General features: G+C 34.9%; 2 protein-coding genes across 3 annotated transcripts in view; one reads left to right on the forward strand and one right to left on the reverse strand.

The window, feature by feature from the left end:
- The window catches only part of LOC107645692, a 3,893-nt gene extending 1,433 nt beyond the window's left edge, over positions 1-2,460 (forward strand). The window contains exons 2-4 of the mRNA XM_016349765.2: positions 235-340; positions 856-946; positions 1,280-2,460. Of these exons, the coding sequence (XP_016205251.1) occupies positions 235-340; positions 856-946; positions 1,280-2,204 (1,122 nt within the window). The 3' untranslated portion in view covers positions 2,205-2,460. The remainder of the gene's footprint in view (positions 1-234; positions 341-855; positions 947-1,279) is intronic.
- On the reverse strand, positions 5,042-8,035 carry LOC107645691 (protein DEFECTIVE IN MERISTEM SILENCING 3). 2 transcript variants are annotated; one of them, XM_021104181.1, is made up of 6 exons: positions 7,698-7,829; positions 7,150-7,270; positions 6,719-6,947; positions 6,298-6,489; positions 5,716-6,036; positions 5,042-5,457 (listed from the first exon to the last, which is right to left on the reverse strand). In XM_021104181.1, exons 1-6 carry the CDS (start codon positions 7,728-7,730, stop codon positions 5,271-5,273), a joined length of 1,083 nt encoding a protein of 360 aa, XP_020959840.1. In that variant the 5' UTR covers positions 7,731-7,829; the 3' UTR covers positions 5,042-5,270. The 2 variants fall into 2 exon arrangements, with proteins under 2 accessions (XP_020959840.1, XP_016205250.1); XM_016349764.2 differs by lacking the exon at positions 7,698-7,829 and adding an exon at positions 7,884-8,035 and having other exon boundaries at positions 5,061-5,457.

Raw genomic sequence — 20,376 nt, forward strand, 5'->3', positions numbered from 1 at the left:
TTTTTTTTTTTTTTATATATATTTTGAAATATCATATACTATTATTAAATTTTAAAATACTATTTGCACACCAAAATCAGCCACTAATATAAGCCACTCTGTATATTAACTCATTTTTAATATATATTTTGCATTTCAATGTGTATTCTAAGTGGCTAATTTTGGTGGCTGTATTAATTTGCATGTTAAATTCCTGGTCATTGGCCTCAGTAGATGTTGTTTTGGTTGATGTAGCTGTCAAACAAAAGGAATGTGGTGGTTAAAAAGTTCAAAGGGACAACATTGGTATCAATTAGAGAGTTTTTCCAGAAAGATGGAAAACAGATTCCCACTTCCAAAGGTGATTATTCTAAGCATAGTTGTATAATTTTTTTCCTCTTACAGAACATGTTGCTTGCATATTACTTCCTGCTTTACTGTAGTGTTCTATTGAGCTTGCAAGTGTCACCGGAATTTGAGCAAAACGGCCACACGGACTATACCTTGGGACCGGGCTGTCATGATGTCAATATATCAATATCTCATTTCCCTTCTACTTGTACAAGTTTATAAATTCCCTTGACAGCCATTAATGAGTGGTTTCCATATGTAACAATCTTGATTAATCTTTGTGGCTGATGCTCATGCTTAGTAATTCACAGTAAGGTAGTCTCAGTATAACGTGAATAACTCTGTTGTTGGTTTTGCACTTTGCATAAGTTGTAGTGTTTCACGCCCCTGATTTTGTTTTAGGATTAATTATTCTATAATGCAATTAGTGTGTTTAATTTTATGTGGCTCAGTTTCCATCAGAAATTGATTATCTAAACTCCAAAAAGGAAAGACCCTTTGTCTCTAACTACTGCCGATTTTTAGGGATAAGTTTATCATCTGAACAATGGTCAACCTTCAAAAAGAATGTGCCAGCTATTGAGGAAGCTATTACAAAGTTGGAAGGAAAGATGAAGTGAGTATTTGATGTTTACTAATGAGCTTTGAAAATAACATGCATATATTTGACTTCAGAATGACATTAATTGCTAATTGTTGGAATGTGATGGAGAGGAAGCCACTTGTATGCAATATGAAAAATTTTGATCATATTATTTTTCTTTCCATGATGGTTTCGTAACTGCCAATTGTATGATACCCCGTTGTACTATAGTTGGAGAAATTTCATCATTCTTCTGAACAAATAGACATTACTTTTTGGCTAAAAAGATAGCATGTTTGTAGGTAATTAATTGGGTGTAAATTCATTGATTGGCCTAACCTGGAGTATTTAATCAATGCAATGTAGATCTGAGCTTCATGGTAAGCAAAATGGAGATGCCTATAATTCAGTTGTTGATGTGGCTCCTCCTCTTGAGCATGTCCCTGTTGAGGTCAGCCGTTTTGATGGGAAAAATTATCAATTATGGGCTCAGCAGATGGAATCACTTTTGAAACAGTTAAAGATTGATTATGTGCTTGCTGAACTAAGCCCAAATGCTGTGCTTGGTGAAAATTCTAGTGCTGAAGAAATTGCTAGAACCAAGAATGCAGAAAGGAGATGGGTGAATGATGATTTAATGTGCCGTCGCAATATCTTGACTCATTTATCTGATAGTCTATTTTGTCTCTATGCAAACAGAAAAATGAGTGCTAAGGAGTTATGGGAAGATTTAAAATTGGTTTATCTGTACGAGGAACATGGAAGCAAGAGAGCGCAGGTGAAAAAGTATCTTGAGTTTCAGATGGTTGATGAGAGAGCAATTGTTGAGCAAATCCAAGAATTTAATAGCATTGCAGATTCACTCGTTGCTGCTGGAATGTTTCTCGATGAAAACTTTCATGCGAGTGCCATCATTTCAAAGCTCCCACCATCCTGGAAGGACTTCTGCATCAAGTCAATGCGCGAGGAGTATCTCCCTTTATGGAGGCTAATTGATTGTATAAGGATGGAGGAAGAATCTCGCAACGGATTCAAACGAGTTGGTGAACCCTATAGTAGGATAGGATTTAACCATTCCAATAAAGGTGGACCAAGGGAAAGTGACAATAAGTTCCCAGGTATGCATAGGAATAAGTCAGAGAGTAATGGCAAGAGCATAGCCTGTTATATTTGTGGCAAGAAGGGGCATCTTTCTAAACACTGCTGGAGAAGATATGACAAACAAGGTAATGAAAGAAAGGCCGAAGATGTATGTATACCTCAAGAAGTTAACATGGTGGGGGGTTGTTAGCTGTTAGGTAGGTTTCCCTGGCAAGAACTGCGGCAGGCATAGCAAATATATTTTCCCAATTAGGCAGGGTACGATCTTCTGTTAATTATGGGGTACAGGTATGATCTTTGTCATAGACTCATAGCCTTCTTTTTAGAATTTTTTTTAAATTACGATAATCGAAGCTGTTACTGTATATGGTATATATCGAGGGTCAGTGTAATTTGCTCTTTATATAGTCTAATGCTCATATTCTTAATTTGTGGTTTTCACGCCATGGGCTAACTGATTTATGAATTTACCAATCTGTCTATGCTTGGACTGATTGGACGAGGTCATAGTAAGTGCTTAAGTCTATCTGTGAAAGTTTCTGCATTGGAGGCTGAACATGAGCCGGTAAAAATGTCCGGATGAACTACATATGGTCTGATACCTATCTTCTTGTTGAGTTGGAGTTATCCCCCAGAGAATCCGACAAGAAAGAAGATCAAAGACTGGATGGGAACGGCAATCTCATAATAAGATATTTCGGCGGATCCCCTGGAACTCTATTCTACTTCATTTCCCCCAACCGTTTCTCGTACAATGATGTATGTGTCATTGTCACATAAAGCAAATGATGTACAAATGATTTATAAACAAGCACTAACTGAACAGATGAAAAATGTACGTCATTAAACAATATAAAATTTTGTAAAAGAAAATAAACCGTTATATAATGTAGCATAGCTGTAATCCAAAATAAATACTACTGCCACAACAAAGTTTTGTCTTATTAGATGGGGTTGGCTACATGAATCAAACGACGCTATTGAGTTTTATCATGTATCATATCTATAGAAAGACTATTTACAAGTAGATTTTGTTTGACCACCTCATGGATGGTCTTCTTAGCTCTTCCTCTGCCTTTCACCCCTTATTCATCTTCCATCTCATCTATTTTCTTAACTGGGTGTTCTGTCGGTTTTTTTCTCACATGTCCGAACCACCTGAGATGTGATTCTATCATATTTTGCATAATAGATGCTGTTTCAATTCTCTCTCTTATATCTTCATTCTTTATCTATCCAATCGCGTATGACCATTCATGAATCTCAACATTTTCATCTCTGTCACACTTAGCTTATGTTCGTGTTCTCTTTTGATTGTCCAACACTCCGTACCATAAAAGCATAGCCGGTTTGATAGCAGTGCGATAGAATTTACCTTTAAGTTTTAAAGGTACTTTTTTGTCATATATAAAATCAGACGCACTTTGCCATTTTGACCAACCTGGTTGGATCCTATGATTTACATCCTGTTCAATTTTTCCATTATCCTGTATGATGTACTCAAAATACTTAAAATTCTTAACTTTTCGTAGGATGTTATCTCCGATCTTTATCTCTATATTAGGGTTTTTCCTTGGCAAGCCGAACTTACATTCTATATATTCCATCTTACTACGACTTATACGAAGACCATACATTTTTAGAGATTCTCTCTATAACTCTAACTTCTTATTTAGGTCTTCTCTTGACTCTCACATAAGGACGATATCATCGGCAAAAAGTATGCACCATGGTACAGGCTCTTAGATATGTTTTGTGAGTACTTTCAAGACTAATGTGAAAAGGTATGGACTTAAGGATGATCCTTGGTGTAATCCTATACCAATAAAAAAATTCTCTGTCCCACCACCTTGAGTCTTCACAATAGCTGTAGCCCCATCATACATATCTTTAATTGCACGAATATATGTGATCCTTACTCTCTTCTTTTCTAAAACCTTCCATAAGGCTTCCCTTAGCACCCTATCGTACATTTTTTTTCAAAACAATAAACACCATATGTAGATCCTTTTTATTACTACGATACCTCTCCATCATCCTTCTTAACAGGTATATTGCTTTAGTGGTGGATCTGCTTGGCATAAAACCAGATTGGTTCTCTATTACTTGTGTCTCTTGTCTCAACTTCCATTCTATCACCCTTTCCTATAACTTCATGGCATCGCTCATGAGTTTGATTTCTCTATAGTTTTTGCAACTTTGTATATCCTTTTTATTCTTGTAGATAGGTACCAAAGTGTTCTTTCTCCACTCATCTGACATCTTCTTAGACCTTAAAATCTCATTAAAAAGTTTGGTTAATCAACTGACGTCTTTTTCTCCAAGACCCTTCCAAACTTCAATCGGGATATTATCGGGTTCTACTACCCTACCATTTTTCATCCACTTTAGAGCCTCTTTTACTTCGAAATCTCGAATCCTTTAATAGTAGTCGAAGTTTTGATCTTCTTCCCTCATGCATAACCGACCAAGACTCAAAAGAATTTTCTGTCCTTCATTAAATAACTCATAGAAGTAGCTCTTCCACCTTTCATTGATCTTTTCCTCTTAAGCCAACACTCCCTGTCTTTATCCTTTATGCACTTAATCTGATCCAAGTCTCTCGTTCTTCTTTCACGACTCTTTGCGATTCTATATATACTTTTTTTCTCCTTCTTTCTTGCTTAAGGACTAGTAAAGATCCTCATATACTTTTGTTCTTCCTTTGCTTATAGCCACTTTTGTTTCTTTCTTAGCTGTCTTATATTTTTTTCAATTATCTATTTTTTTCAATTATCTGTATTACGGCACAAAGACCACTCTTTAAAGCACACCATTTTTGCCTTTATCTTTTCTTGTAATCCAAAATAAATAAATTAAAAAAAATGTAGCAATGCTTTTATCCCTTGTGATCATCACAATCCAATGTGTTAATGCACCGTTGAATCTTGAATCCATACGACCTTTGTTCTTTCATTCCTTTCGGATAATTTCACGTGCCAACTTGATTTGTAAATCCTTTCAAGGTAACTCTCCAAAGGACCAGAATTTTAACAAAGAACCAGAATTGGAGGATAAGTGTATAATTAATGAACACTGGACATGGTAAGAAGTCAGGTGTTGGTTCATTAGCAAATGTTAGTACAACTTCAAAAAGAGAATCTAAATACAAAATCATCATGCGGTAAACTTAACTGCTAATGCACACACAACTGGATGTGGTTATATGCAACCACGTAGCTCAAATAAACAGCTCTATGTAATAAACAAGAGTTTTTCAAGCTACTTTGTCTGCGGACTTTGCCTTCAAATGGTCCAATAGTTGCTGCTCTCTTTGTATGTCTTCAGCAAGCTTGGTGCTTTCCCATTTCAGCCTCCTCACCACTTCTTCAGCTTGACTATAATTTGGAGGAACCACACCACTTCTTCCCGAAACTATACCAAACTTCACTTCTACATCTTTCCTATAGCCACACAATGTTGTGTTATCACAAAGTTTCTATGATCATATGATCCAAAAATAAAAGGTTAATCATATGATAAAGCAATATAGCATATGAAAGTTTACAGAGAATAACATAAGGCTTTCACCTAGAAAAGTAATAAATGAACACAATTACACAAGTACTAGTATAGGACATGATGGAGGCGCTAGAAAAAGGAAAGAGTACGATCAACCTCAGACATACATTAAGAAGGTAAAAGGATAATTTGATACTGACCTACTACCAAGAACAAACATTCCATTTTTCTTGATCATTCCACCATCTAATGACACAGCTCCTTCATCAATGCATGGGAGAGCAGACATCATTTCATTTCGGGTTCTGTATACTTGTAGGCCAGAGAGAAGGCCATAAAATAGTGTCTCTCTAAGACCGTGACCACTAGAAGTAACAAAAGATAAGTTATTGGACTCTAAATAGAGCATGTTCACTGCATAATCAATGAACCCAGCCGGGCACTCCTCGTTTGGAAATCTTGGCTTTGGAATAGCCAACTTCTTTTGTGGATCATTGGCTACAAAACCTCCAACATATGGTCTGAAAAACAAACAGTGCTCAGAAAACTATAAGCAGAAATTTCACTTCTCACATTTAACCATGATGTAGCAATGCTATCATGTAACTTTCTCAGCCGTCCTATTAGGAGAGACATACATAGAAATAACCTGAACAATGCCCCGTGAATTGTATCCTTACGAGGTTTTGATGTTAATTCCTATCTAAAGAACCCCATTGAAAAAAGCTTCACATGAAGTGTACCTAATACACACATACACACATTTATATAACCAAACTTGCCTGAAAGCTTCAAGACATATGACAGCAAATCGGCCATTTACTTTCCTTTTAATTGAAGATCCAATTCCATGTAAGCCTGCATTACAGTTTATTGTGCCTTCAGGGTTGTACTTCTCCAATGCATTAACACCTTCATTAGTACTGCAGACAATTGCAAGCATGGTCTGCAATCCCAAATACTCAGAGAGGATCCTGCACTTAGACAACAATGCTGGATTATCTTAACACAATCTATAATGAAAATAATAGCTTCTTTCTCCAATGTATGCTACTAAAAATTTAAAACAACTAAGAGAACCACATTCCAATATCTGGCAAATTAAGCAAAACCGTAAGAGATAGTGCCTGCTGCAAGATAAAAAAAATATCAAAGGACAAAAAGGGAGTTAAAGATTTGGGGAGAATGAAAGCTGATATTGACCTGCTAAGTTCATCGCTCTCAACCCTGGCAAGGGTTGCCACAACTCCCACAGCATCCTTTTCCAAAGCCAAATTCGATGTCTGAGCATTGGCTTTCAGCCAACAGAATATGCCAGCAGCTGAATTCTCTTTCTTCAATATCTGTTCTGCTGTATCGTCCTCGGTATTAGATGAACCACTTTCATTGTCTGGTGTAATTACACTACACGAATGGTACCTTCCAAGACTCACTATAGACACATTGTTAGACAAAACAAATCAGCTAATAACTTTTACAGGAACTACTTAGCTGAAGTAGTTGGTTTTGGTTTATTCAACCAATGAGTACTGATGTCATGTTGCATTAGTTTACCAGGTTATCATTAATTCTAGTCACCTGGTCCCTATGGAACAAAATAAGTAAGAGCAAAAAAGATTGGTTTATGAGCACACCTTGTAAGTCAAGTATTGATTCGGCTAGTCGATTTGATTGAGAATTAAGGAATTTAAGGTTATCTTCATGTTTCTTTATCTCATTCTTAATGCTCTCATGATTAGCATCATTTTGGTTTAGCTGAAAAATGATAAACAAACAATAGTTTCAAGATTTAGTAGGGGGATAAAATAAACAAAATCAAGTAAGAAAATGTACTCCCTGGAACACAAAGACTCATGTTCATGATTCAAAATAAATTAGGGTTATCAATCACATATGCAAAACTAATAGCAATGATATAAGTTCCTCCATCAAATTGGAAACAGATTCCTGAAATTAGAGACAGTATAAACCCCAGTGGTAACTGGCGTTGTTAGAGGCAGAAACTTGTGCCCTACAAGCTGCTTATGAGTACATTACATAAAACTGAATCAGTTGCTGCCACATGGTTATCATCCAAAATAAAGCAGAACTAAATGATGAATAGTGAGGAGTGATGATGACATAGTTGAGTTGTTGCAGCAAATTAAGTTTATGTAATAGTAGTAGGTGGGGAATAACCAACCACAAAAAATGTCACCGCTTCATCCACATACATTCAAGATATAGTTTCTTTTTTGAAAAAAAAAATAAGCATTCAATATATAATTAACTGGTGTAGTGTTGAAAGAAGAAGAAGAAAAAAAAAAAAAAAGAAGTGAGGAGTAAAATATGGGAGCAAAGAAGGAAGAGAAGAGAGAAGAGATATCACCTTAGACATTAGAGCGAAGGGAAGCGCAGTGAGAGAGAGGACCAAAATTAGATACGCTAACTCTGTTGCACGCTCACTTATGCACTGAAGTGGTACTTTCGTAATTCTACACAACTGTTGTACCTACCTTTGTTTATCTAGGACAAAACAGAGGTAAAATCTCCTTTGTTTGGGGTCTGATTGTAAATTCACTCAATTCTATGTTTTTTTTTTGGCAATAAGAAAAGAAAAGAAAAAGAAAAAAAGTTAAAAGCAGCTAAATATAAATCTTGCTGCAAATGTGCAGCGAACTAATAGGAGGATGATTCTCTGTTTTTGAAATATTTTAGTACATTTTTTTGGTAGTGATCAGCAACCTCGTTTGAATCTCTTTAAATGAGACCAAACTGAATCATAGGAATCTGTTGTTTAATCCCTTTTTTGTGAATGGAGAAGAAAAAGAGCTGTAGATGATATTAAATATTCACATTAGTGGATATTATTATAATTGATAAATACGTTTGGGATTGTCTATATTTACAGGTTCAGTTGATGGGACAGCATATCAAGTAATATCGGTATTTTTGCGAATCTACTGCATAATGTACGAAAATTAATAAGCTAATGAAATACTAATTATTTTTGATAAGTTAAAACTAATGAACAAGTTGTGTTTTTTTTTGTTTGTCTATGTGGTTATGACTATTTTTGGGTTTGGATCCCCATATTTGGTGCAGTTAGACAGAAATAACTTTTTTTTTTGATAAAAACAAGTTAAGGTAGCATTAAAAAAAAAATGAACTGACGTGTTTTTGGATTTGTTTAGGATAACGGATTTTTTATTTGTAAATATTAAAAATATTAATAAAAATAAGAACAATAACAAAAATAATAATAAACAAACTAATATCTTTATTCGGATGAATAAAAATATAAATGAAAAAAAAATGTTAAATATCTTTATTTATTTATTTTTAACATCTTTCATAAATATTATAATAAACTTAATTTATTTTATGGTTTATTTTAACAACGAAATATATCCAATTTTTACACTTAATGTTTTAGGAGAAGATTAAAATATTTTATATTACATAATCATTATCATCGTATTAAGTATTAACATATTAAGCTTTATGAATGATTAATTTGACTGTAGCAATACTAGATATATATTATACATTATTATTAACATACATCACAGATTTATTTTTTTTGGTCAAATATCAAAACCATGCACCGCATTTTCTTGTTTTTTTTTATCCATTTAATAATATAAAATCCTTTCCATTTTATGAGAACACCATAACAAAAAAATCAGAAAAGTATAGTCACATTTTTTGAAAAATAAAAAATTCGATAACCCTAAACAAATCAAAAAACATATCAACTCATTTTCTTTTCAATATTATCTTTGACTTGTTTTTATCCACAAAGAAAATTATTTCTGCACAGCTGCATCAAATATAGTGATTCAAGCTCAAAATTCAGTCATAGTCACGTAGACAAAAAAAAAATATAACTTATTTATTAGCCCCAACTTGTTAAAAATAATTAACATCTCATTAGTTTTATTAATTTCTTGTACATTGTGCAATAGATCTGCAAAAGTACTGGTATTGTCTGATATGTTGTTCATGTTAGGAAATTATTTTGATTTCCTAATTTATTTGTGGGCAATACATATATTAATTATAATCACAAATGATGTTATTTCAAATTAAATGACTTAACAAATTAGTAGTATTCCTATGCTGAATGGTTCAAACTTTAAAGTTTGGAAGGATACCGTGGAGATTGTCCTCGGTTGTATGGATCTAGATATAGCTCTTTGAGAGGAGAAACCCACTTCCACTCCCAAAAACCTCAATGAGGTTAAAATAGAGAAGTGGGAGAGATCCAATCGAATGAGCATTATGATCATGAAACGCTCAATTCCTAAGGCGCTTCGGGGTTCAATTACTGAGGATAAAGATGCCAAACAGTTCCTGAAAGATGTTGAAAAATTCTTTACTAAGAATGAAAAGGCGGAGGCAAGTAGCTTTTTGAGCAAACTTGTCTCCATGAGGTATAAAGGTAGAGGGAACATAAGGGAGTACATTATGAAAATGTCTCATCTTGCTTCAAAATTGAAAGCACTAAAGTTAGAGTTGTCTGAAGATTTACTCGTGCATTTCATTTTGATTTCCCTTCTTGCACACTTTGGGCAATTCGAAGTGAGTTATAACACTCTGAAGGACACTTGGTCCTTAAATGAGCTTATATCTCACTGTGTGCAAGAAGAAGAGAGGCTGCAGCAAGATAAGACTGAAAGTGCTCACATGGCTTCATCTTCTCAGTATAAAAGAAAGCGTGATACTACTGCGGATGTGCCTTCTCAGCAGAAAAAGGCTAAGAAACAAGATCAAGTTTCAACTTGTTTCTTCTGTAAGAAGGTGGGACACATGAAGAAGGATTGTACCAAATATGCCAATTGGCATGTAAGGAAAGGTATAATTCTTACTTTCATTTGTTCTGAGTCTAGTTTAAGTTATGTACCTGTTGATACTTGGTGGGTAGATTCTGTTGCTACTACTCATGTAAGTGTTACTATGCAGGGTTGCCTGTGGAGCCGACCGCCAAGTGATGCTGAAAGATACATCTATGTGGCAGACGGCAATATAGTTGCAGTCGAAGCTATAGGAACCTTTAGATTATGTTCCACGAGTAGATTTTACTTGGATTTATTAGAGACATTTTATGTACCGTCATTTAAGACGGAATTTGGTTTCTGTTTCTCGTTTGGACAAATCAGGTTATTTTTGTTCGCTCGGAGACAAATAAATTCAGTCTCTTCTATAATTCGAATAATATTTGCTCTGGTCATTTGGTGGATAATCTATATATGCTTGAATTAAAGTCCTATAATAATGAAATACTGCAAACAGGGACAAAACAAAAAACTAAATGAGAATTCAGCATCATCATGACACAAGCGCCTAGGTCACATCTCTAAACAGAGAATTCAGAGGCTCGTGTCGGATGGAATTCTCGGATCCCTAAATTTGGCGGACTTTGAAGTCTGCATTGAGTGCATAAAGGGGAAAAGGACAAACGAAAGGAAATTAGGTGCCGAGAGAGCTAAAGATGTCTTAGAACTGATACATACCGATATATGTGGCCCATTCCCTACTGTCTCTTGGAATGGACAACGGTACTTTATTACGTTCATAGATGATTACTCTCGTTACGGGTATCTATATTTAATTCATGAAAAGTCCCAAGCCTTGGATGTTTTCAAGTCTTTCAAAGCTGAAGTTGAACTTCAACTTGGAAAGAAAATTAAAGCTGTCAAATCTAATCGTGGTGGTGAATACTACGGAAGATATGATGGTTTAGGTGAGCAATGTCCCGGGCCTTTTGCTCTTTTCCTAGAGGAGTGTGGTATTGTTCCGCAATACACCATGCCAGGCAAACCTAGCATGAATGGTGTTGCAGAGCGAAGGAACCGAACTCTTAAAGACATGGTGAGAAGTATGATTAGTCATTCTTCCTTGCCTGAATCACTCTGGGAAGAAGCCTTAAAGACCGCAGTGTACATCCTTAATAGGGTGCCAAGCAAAGTAGTTAACAAAACCCCATATGAAATTCAGACTGGGAAAAGGCCTAGTATAAAGCATTTGCATATTTGGGGATGTCCAGCTGAGGCGCGACCTTATAGGCCGCATGAAAGAAAATTGGACTCAAGGACAATTAGTTGATACTTTGTTGGTTACGCTGAGCGTTCACGGGGGTACAAGTTTTACAATCCTACATTAAGGTCCATTTTGGAACGGGAAATGCGAGATTTCTTGAGGATGTTGAGTTTGGGGGGGAAGGAAATATTAGGAATGTTGCTTTTGATGAGGATTCTATAACTGACAATGATCAGGACCTTGTGCCTATTATTGTTCAAGATACAGTTATAGTACAAGAGTACAATGAGAATCCTCCTCAACCCCAACCCATACAGCAAGCTCAACAACCTCAAGAAGTGTCATTAAGGAGATCCAATAGAAAAAGGAGAAAATCCATCTATGGTCTCAAACAAGCTTCCCGTTAATGGTATCACAAGTTTAAATTGAGTCATTACCTCATGGTTTTGAGGTAAATATTATAGAGAAATGTGTATACCGCAAGTTCAGTGGGAGTAAATATCTTTTTGGTCTTATATGTTGATGACATTCTACTTGCCAATAACGATATAGGCTTGTTGCATGAAACTAAGAAATTTCTATCGGACAAATTCGAAATGAAAGATCTTGGTGATGCCTCTTTTGTATTAAGAATCGAGATACTAAGAGATCGTTCTCAAGGTATTCTTGGATTATCACAAAAGAACTATATCGAAAAGATTTTAAGTAGATATGTCATAGAAGGTTGTAGACCAATGGACACACCCGTAGCTAAAGGAGACAAGTTCAGTCTCAAGCAATGCCCTAAAAATGATTTTGAGAGGACAGCAATGTATGATAAACCTTATGCATCAGCACCAGGGAATTTAATGTATGCACAAGTTTGCACACATCTCGATATATCATTTATAGTGGGAGTGTTGGGTAGATACTTGAGCAATCCGGACATAGATCATTGGATAGCTGTTTAACGCGTAATGCGTTATTTAAAGAGAACAAAGGATTACATGCTTATTTATCGGAGATCAGAAAATTTTGGAGATCATTAGGAACTCTGATTCCGATTTCATGGCATATGGTTGCGAAACTTTGTCACTAAGCTTCATATAGTAGATGACATTGAAAGGCCATTAAAGATATTCTGTGACAATAAGTCAGCAGTACTATACTCCAATAACAATAAGAGCTTGACAAAATCGAAGCATACAAACATTAAGTTCTTAGTTGTCAAGGAGAAAGTTTAAGAAAAACAGATTTCTGTAGGACATATAGGAACAGAGTATATGCTAGCAGACACATTACCAAGGGATTGACCCCCTAAAGTTTTTCATGAGCACACTGCTCGGATGGGTGTCAATATTTATGGAATTAAATGAGAATAAAACCGGATATTATCTTTTGTTCCTTAGATAATTATCTTTTTGGATTTTAGATATATTATCTTTTGGGCTTTAGATACTATTTTATTTGGGATTAAGGGTTTAATGGGTGCCATGCTCAAATATAAATAGACCTTCAGGGTTTCGGTCCCCAATATGCCAAAGCCGCCTTTGTTGCTTTTTCCCCATCAAAAGAGTTGCAGTTCAGCCTCCTAGGAATACAGAAGGCTTTGGTTGAGGAAGATCGAAAGAACCACAAGATCCAAACTCTTCTGATCGTATGATTCATGTTTATGAATTCAGGTACGCTTCCGCATCATGATATGATATATTTTTGATGATTCAATGTGGATAATCTGGGTTAATAAAATTTATTCCAACAGTTCAATCTCAACTGAACCTGTAAATATAGGCAATTTCAAACGTGTTTATCAATTAGGGTGTCCACATAATATTTACGAGTGTGGATGTTTAATGGTATCCACACCATAGAACTTTTTATATATAATAGGTATATAAATGAAAAATTGATCTTTTTATTTGATAATATAAAATAAAAAAATGAAATGGACAAAAAAAAGGAAAAGATAAAGAATGAAAAAAAAAATAGAAATCTCTAATGAATATTGTAGAGATATAAAATGAACAATTCTCTCAAATAAGAAAGCTTTATTTTCATTTTTTAGTGAGTATTGAACTCAAAGGAGATGGTTAAGAGACTCATCTATATCAAGTGTCAACTTGCGTTGGTGTTGGTAATAAGGTTTCTTTTAATCGGGGATGATTACAAAGTTTGAAACCCACCGTCATGCTCTTTCGATATTTCCAATAAAAACAATCTATTCTGGGCCTTTAGTCAAAAACTAGAAATCGGACATATGAGTTTTAAAATAGCCCAGAATATAATTGGACTGATTACCAAAACTAAACCCATTAATCTTTTGCCAAAATTGGTAGCACTGATCTCAGACAAAAAAAAAAAAGGAGTGTAAACTGAATTCCAAAATAAATTATTTATGGCAAAGAAAGAATTATATATCACAAAATTATATTCTAAATTTGTTTCTTTTATTGAGCAGTGTTGTGAAAAGCTCGACCACTTAAGTCTCTGCTTCTCTTTAACAAATATCTGAAAGGGTTTTTAATGACATGTGGAGGAATCCGAAAAACTCATGGATGGAGTGACACATTCAATTTCAAACGTTTAATATCATTATTATTATTATCCCCACATAGCTAAAGCCCTTTAAAGGATCCTCCGCATTAGCCACTAGTGTGTGTACCTCTAATTTTTTTTTAATAAATAGTCACTGAACTGTGTGAACAGATCCACATATTCGAGCCGATGATAGCACTGTTGTCTATTGAAAAGGGACAAGTTAAAAATTTCTCCATTCGACTTTAAAAAGCAACCATGCCACACGACATATCCAAAAAAATTTGTCCCATCAATTTTGTTGTGCAGGCTATAGCCACACGTCAGAACAAGAAATAATTTCCCCAGATCATCATAAATATGTAGTTCTCCAAATTGCACCATTCTAATGCAATTCACCCACTGTATTAAGAAAATCAACCAATGGAAAGAAATAAAATAATCATAAAATTTAACGTATTTCATTTCATTTCATTTCTTAGTACATAATAAAGTTCATGATTAGAACTGTTGGTAATTACTAGAAGCAGGAAATGATGATTGTCTTATTACACATCTGACTTAAAAACGAGAAACACATGCGAGTTTATTCCTTATTTAACCCATGATAATATGTTAAGTTATGTATGTGTGGCCCATTTGAGGTCTCTAATCTAATCTTATTGTCTGGAGTGGTCTCTAGTATCTAAACCAATGGGAGTGGTGCGCATGCCATTCCATGCCCATGCATTCACTTCACCATGCCAATTATAAATGTAATTCTCCTATTATTGGCTTTCTTTCTTGGTACCTTATCCAGTCAACCATGTCAATCCTGCCTTATATGTGGAATTGAATTGTTCTTATTTGATATTTTTCTCTAATGGATCCCACAACTTACTTTTCGGCCTTAATATCGACGTGGATATATGCATGCACCCATTAGTGCACAACCAAAAAAAAAGTACATTATTCAACAATGACCAGTGACCCCCCACATAACACATGATATGTTTGGAAATTGTGTGTTTATAAGACAAAGGAACCCCACATTACCATTGTTAGTAATTGGAATGGATCCCTTCACTACCTCCAAAGGCCAAATACGGAGGATCCTTTTGTAACATCTGAAATTCGGATTTTCTCCCACCCAATCCAAAGTGGAATAAAGGACCCCCATAAAAGTGACCTTGTTCAACGTAATTAGCTAGTTGTTACGATTCGTTCCTAAAATTTTAATTTAACGCCAAACACTAGTATAAGAAGTTTTAATTGTTTTACTATGCCGAACATACGAAAAATTGAATTAAATATAATAAAACAGTCGATAAAATACTAAAACATGTTGTTAGTCAAAATAATTACTTTTGAAAGTTAAGCCAATTCAAAATGGTAAAGTTTAAAATAGAAGTAGAGACTAAAAGAGATACACGTGCAAGTATTAAGTGAAAATTGTTTGGCACGGATTCAATGAAAACGATAAATCAAACAGTTATTCGAATGAAGAAGATCGAAGACCTTCTTTGAATTAAGGATTTGTTAGCAACGCTTTCGGAGAAAAGAGCGAGAACAGTTACCCAAAATTTCGCACATAAAGGGGCATCATGTCATTAATGAGCGGTTATAGAAATGGGTTATAAATATTAGAAAGTCTTGGAAAATCGGGGTTGAAACTTTTCTTTAGAAATACACTCAAGCACAGTCATATCCCAGAGAATTTTTGAGTCTGCATTCGAGTTCGATTTCTGTAGGGTTCCTTCCATGTCTTTATCTTTTCAATTTACAATTTCAGCAAACTTTACTTTTCTTGTTGAATTTACTTTTCAAGTAATAGTTAATTTCTTTGCTCAATTTATGTTCCAGTTTAATCTTCATTTCAAAAGTCCTTTGATTCAATCGGAGGCATTTTTATCGCTTTATTTAAATTTATTACAAACTTTTTTATTTTTTATTTCAGTCAGTTTATCTTTCAAAAATCTTATTTTACACCTTTTGAACCTTTTACTTTTCTAAATGCTCGTCTAATTCAAGGACCTTTGATGCACTTATAGAAAAATTGGTACCTGCAAAAGAGGAGTAGGTTTCGCTCTCAGATCATTAGAATCGAACCACCATCAATCGACAAAACAAATTGGCACGCTCAGTGGGACAATTTGAAACTGAAGTGTGTCAAATGATTTTGGTGTCATTTGGTGATGCGATTAAGAAGTGGAAGAATTATTCACATGGCAGATGAAATGTCGAATGTGAATGGTGGTTCGTCCACCAATAACAGTATACCAGGAACTGTACATCCTTTGGACGTTACTTCGCGTTTAAAAGGCATGATTATAAGTGAAAACATAGTAATTACTAGTGTTCAGACTCGAAATAATGGACGCAATATTCGTCCACGTGGTAATTTACCACCAATATAGCCTCCAGTAACTATTAGTTGGCCTCTTTATGGCATTCCTCTTGGTTATACTCCACCAATGGGTGGTTTTGTTCCTCCTATTCATGTTGGAAGTATGATTGGAGTAAATAATTCTCAAAATTCACAACAAGACTCCGAGTACTCTCGTGATTATAATGTGGGTTCTACGTCGAATACTTCTAATTCGGTGGCAGTATTTTGACAATAGTTAGAGGAAAGTCATCATGATTTGGTCAACTTATAGACTCAGCAAATGACCACAATTTTGAATCCTATGATGGCTGATCACGAATCAAAATTCGAACGTCTTGCAAAGCAAATCGAACGAATTGCTCGAATCGTTGATTATGATGAAGGAAAAAGGCATGATGCTAGAGGGAATAACGAAGGTTTCGAAAATATATTTCCAAATGAAAATAATGTTTTAAGAAACAGAGATAATCCTCAGTTAATTCTCCGAGGCTAAAATTCGGATGATGTCCTGGCCCGATTACACGCTAATCAGGGGGTGAACGTTATCAAGTTACGAGAATTTTGGAAGATGTGCTAAATAGAGTCGGTTTGAATGTTGGGTTCATGAATAGACCCCATTTTATATCTGTTTTCCCTCAAGTTGTTCAAATGGCTGAAGCGCCAAGAGGTGTAGAAAATCCAAAAATAATTACAAAATTTACGGAGGAAGTTGGAGAATCGACCACTGAACATGTTGCTCGATATTTGGTCGAGATTGGAAATCTAGCCAATAATAAGAATTTGAAAATGAAATTTTTTCCTTCCTCATTAACGAAGAATGTATTTACTTGGTTTTCGAATCTTAGACCAAATTCGATAACAACTTGGACTCAGTTGAAAACTGCTTTTCATGCCCAATTTTATCGAGAAAAATTGAACGTAGCAGTTACTGATCTAGTAGCTTTGAAACGAGAAGATGGTGAAACAATTGATAACTATATGATACATTTCAAAAATGCTAGAAGTATATGTTATATGTCATTGCCTGAGAGTGAAGTGGTGAAAATAGCAATTATGGGGTTAGGATTTTATATGCGTCGAAAACTGCTTAATGTGCATATTCTTGATTTAGCCCATTTGGCTGAAAGGGTTCGTCAGGTTGAACTCTTGAAGAAGGAAAAAGAGAAATATGAGAATGAAAAAAGGTTAAAGAGTAGAGCCTTTACTAAAAAAAGAAAAAGTTACTTATGTAGCCATGGAATCCTCCGAAGAGGAATCCGATTTAGAAGCAGAGATTGATTTGGCCGAACTTAAGAAGGGTCCTCCTTATGTTTGTTCTTTGCTTAAAAAACTCCCTGGTAATGAAAAGTCGAATGATTCAAAACTGAAAAGTGGAAAAAGATACAGTTTTGACATTTCAAAATTTGATCAGATTTTTTATGTGTTGCTTAAAGATAAACAGTTAATTTTGCTTGAGGACAGAACTTTACTTTCGGTGAAAGATTTGAAAGGAAAACCTTATTGTAAGTTTCACCAAGCAACTAGTCATTCAACTAATAACTGTGTTCGTTTCAGGGACCTTATACAGGAGGCTATTATGGAAGGGCATTTGAAGTTTGATGAAGGGAAAAAGGAGATGAAGGTTGATTCTGATCTTTTTAATGCTGAAGCCAATTTCGTTGAGCCATTTTTCGGTGTGAATATGGTTGGAATGTCTTACGATTTCAATGTGGTTTTGGGTGATTTTGAATTGGAAGTCTGATCTGTATACCCTCGTGTGAGGGATGGTTTGTTGGATTTCTTGGTGTAGGATTATACAAGGGGTTGTTCCTTGTCGTGGTTGTACCTCCTATATATCCCATGTTGGTTCATTTGGAGGCAATCCGTATGGAGGCTACATACTGGGTACAGTTGAAGGAACTCCCTCTATGATAACAAGGTGCGTCAATCGACTTGATGGGCCAGTTTCTGCCTCTGAGCCTCTTGTATTTTCACCAGCATCATTATTCGATGTATCTGTCAAAGTAGAGGCTTTATCGGTCATTATTAACTTGCTACTGTGTAATTGCATACAAATTTTGACACGTTATTTAACCCAGTATTCTACTGGGCGCGCCAATTTGTTTCACTTAATTTTTGGTAACCTCAATAGCGTGTCGAATCAAGCTTGTATCAAAATTTCAAGTATCAGGAAGCAGATATGACTCCTCTAGAAAAGAGTGGGCTCGACCCAGAAATTATCTAGCGTTCGTGTCGAAATATATGACATGCTCGAATTGTGACAAATGTTAAAGAATTGCAAATAAACGGATGAAGCTTTAAAATTACAATTGACAAAAAGCAACATGTTTGAAGAACAGAAGTAAAAGATAAAATGTATAAAGCAAATAAATGAAAAGAAATGGAAAAAAAATAAAATAAAAGTGGACTTCCAATACTCACATACACTTATGCTCCATCGTCTGCCGTTGCGTCGCTGGGACTGAAAATTTTGGCAGAGGCTTATCTATGATGATCTAGTATTTTTGAAGAAGTCTCAAAATTCTTTTGAATTTCTACTATTTATAGGTCATGGCGATGGCCTTGTCATGGAGCATGTTGTCCACTATCTTACTTCTTTCTTTTTCTCAATTATGACCTTGCCTTGACCAGAAAAAATCTTAACCCCTAAGTTTTGACATCCACGTTTTCCTTAGTATTCACGTCCCACGTTTTTTTCAACTTGTTTCTCAAATCTCGCATCCATGTTCTCCACTTAATTTGAAGGTCGAGCAACAAACTTTGATGCTCAAAGAAAGGCACTAGCTACCTGTGGACTTTGACGTTCTTTGTACCATCTTTCTTCAACTTTAACTTGTCCATTTTTGCTTATTGTAGTCAAAACTATTGTTTTTGTAGCCGAAATCATTAACAGTCAAAATGCCTTATTTTTTTACCAATAATAGGTTACATGTTTAAGTTCACGCAAGAGCCTATCATCAATCTAAAAGATTAATTTACTATGTGGAAGAGTTTTATGATTTAAATAGCATTTAAATTTTTTTTATTTGTTCCATATAAAGTTTACAATTTTACCACGGATTTGACGGACAAAGTGCACAAAATAACTTCACTCTATTGTTTATTTTTAATTCGGTTTTGTTAGGTAGACAATGACTTTTGTAAATAATGTGAACAATGAATTTTAGAATTGACCCAATAAAGTAAAAAAATACTCCACCCTCAAATTACCTCCTAAACCTTAACATTAGGATAACCATCTGTACACCTAGTGAATTGAACATCCAACTCATTATTACTCATAGACGCCACTTAATTACAATGGAGCAAAGCAGATTCATGCATGTAATAACCACCAAGAATGTCAATGCGGATTTAATGAATATGTATTTTACATTGATGGTTCATGCACTAAGTAATCACTTAAAACAAAAGTATTTTTCTTTTCCTGGAGAAAAAAGAAAGGATATTGTAAATTGTAAAATGAAAGAGGGTTCAGTATTAATCTCGTGTAAAAAATTATTGTTACCTGCTCCCTGCCTCCCATTAACGACTACATGGGTTTTCTTGTCACGCCTTTCATTCCCAACATTGTTTCATATTCTTTTTGCAAAGTCCAAGCTTCAATCACTTTTAAAAGGAAACACATGCACCACATGATTGTTGTCATTGCAGGAGGTCATTAGTTGAAAGGACCTCGGCACGTGAACGTTTTACGTTTTACGTTTTACACAATTCACAATCAAAAATTCAAAATGGAATGGAATATGACGCGTATGCTGCAGGACCACTCAAACATTTTTTGTTGCCATTTCAGTTTGTATATTTTTGCGTTTAATTTCTTTGAATTCAAACTCTATTCAAGAGGGTGTATCCGAGAGATCGAGTTTGATTAGATTTAGACCAGATTTTAATATTTTATTAAATTTATTTTAAAAATTCGAATCTAATTCTTACATTATGTTAAATCGAATTAACT

Source organism: Arachis ipaensis, chromosome B06, assembly GCF_000816755.2.
Source record: "Arachis ipaensis cultivar K30076 chromosome B06, Araip1.1, whole genome shotgun sequence".
Taxonomy (NCBI): domain Eukaryota; kingdom Viridiplantae; phylum Streptophyta; class Magnoliopsida; order Fabales; family Fabaceae; genus Arachis; species Arachis ipaensis.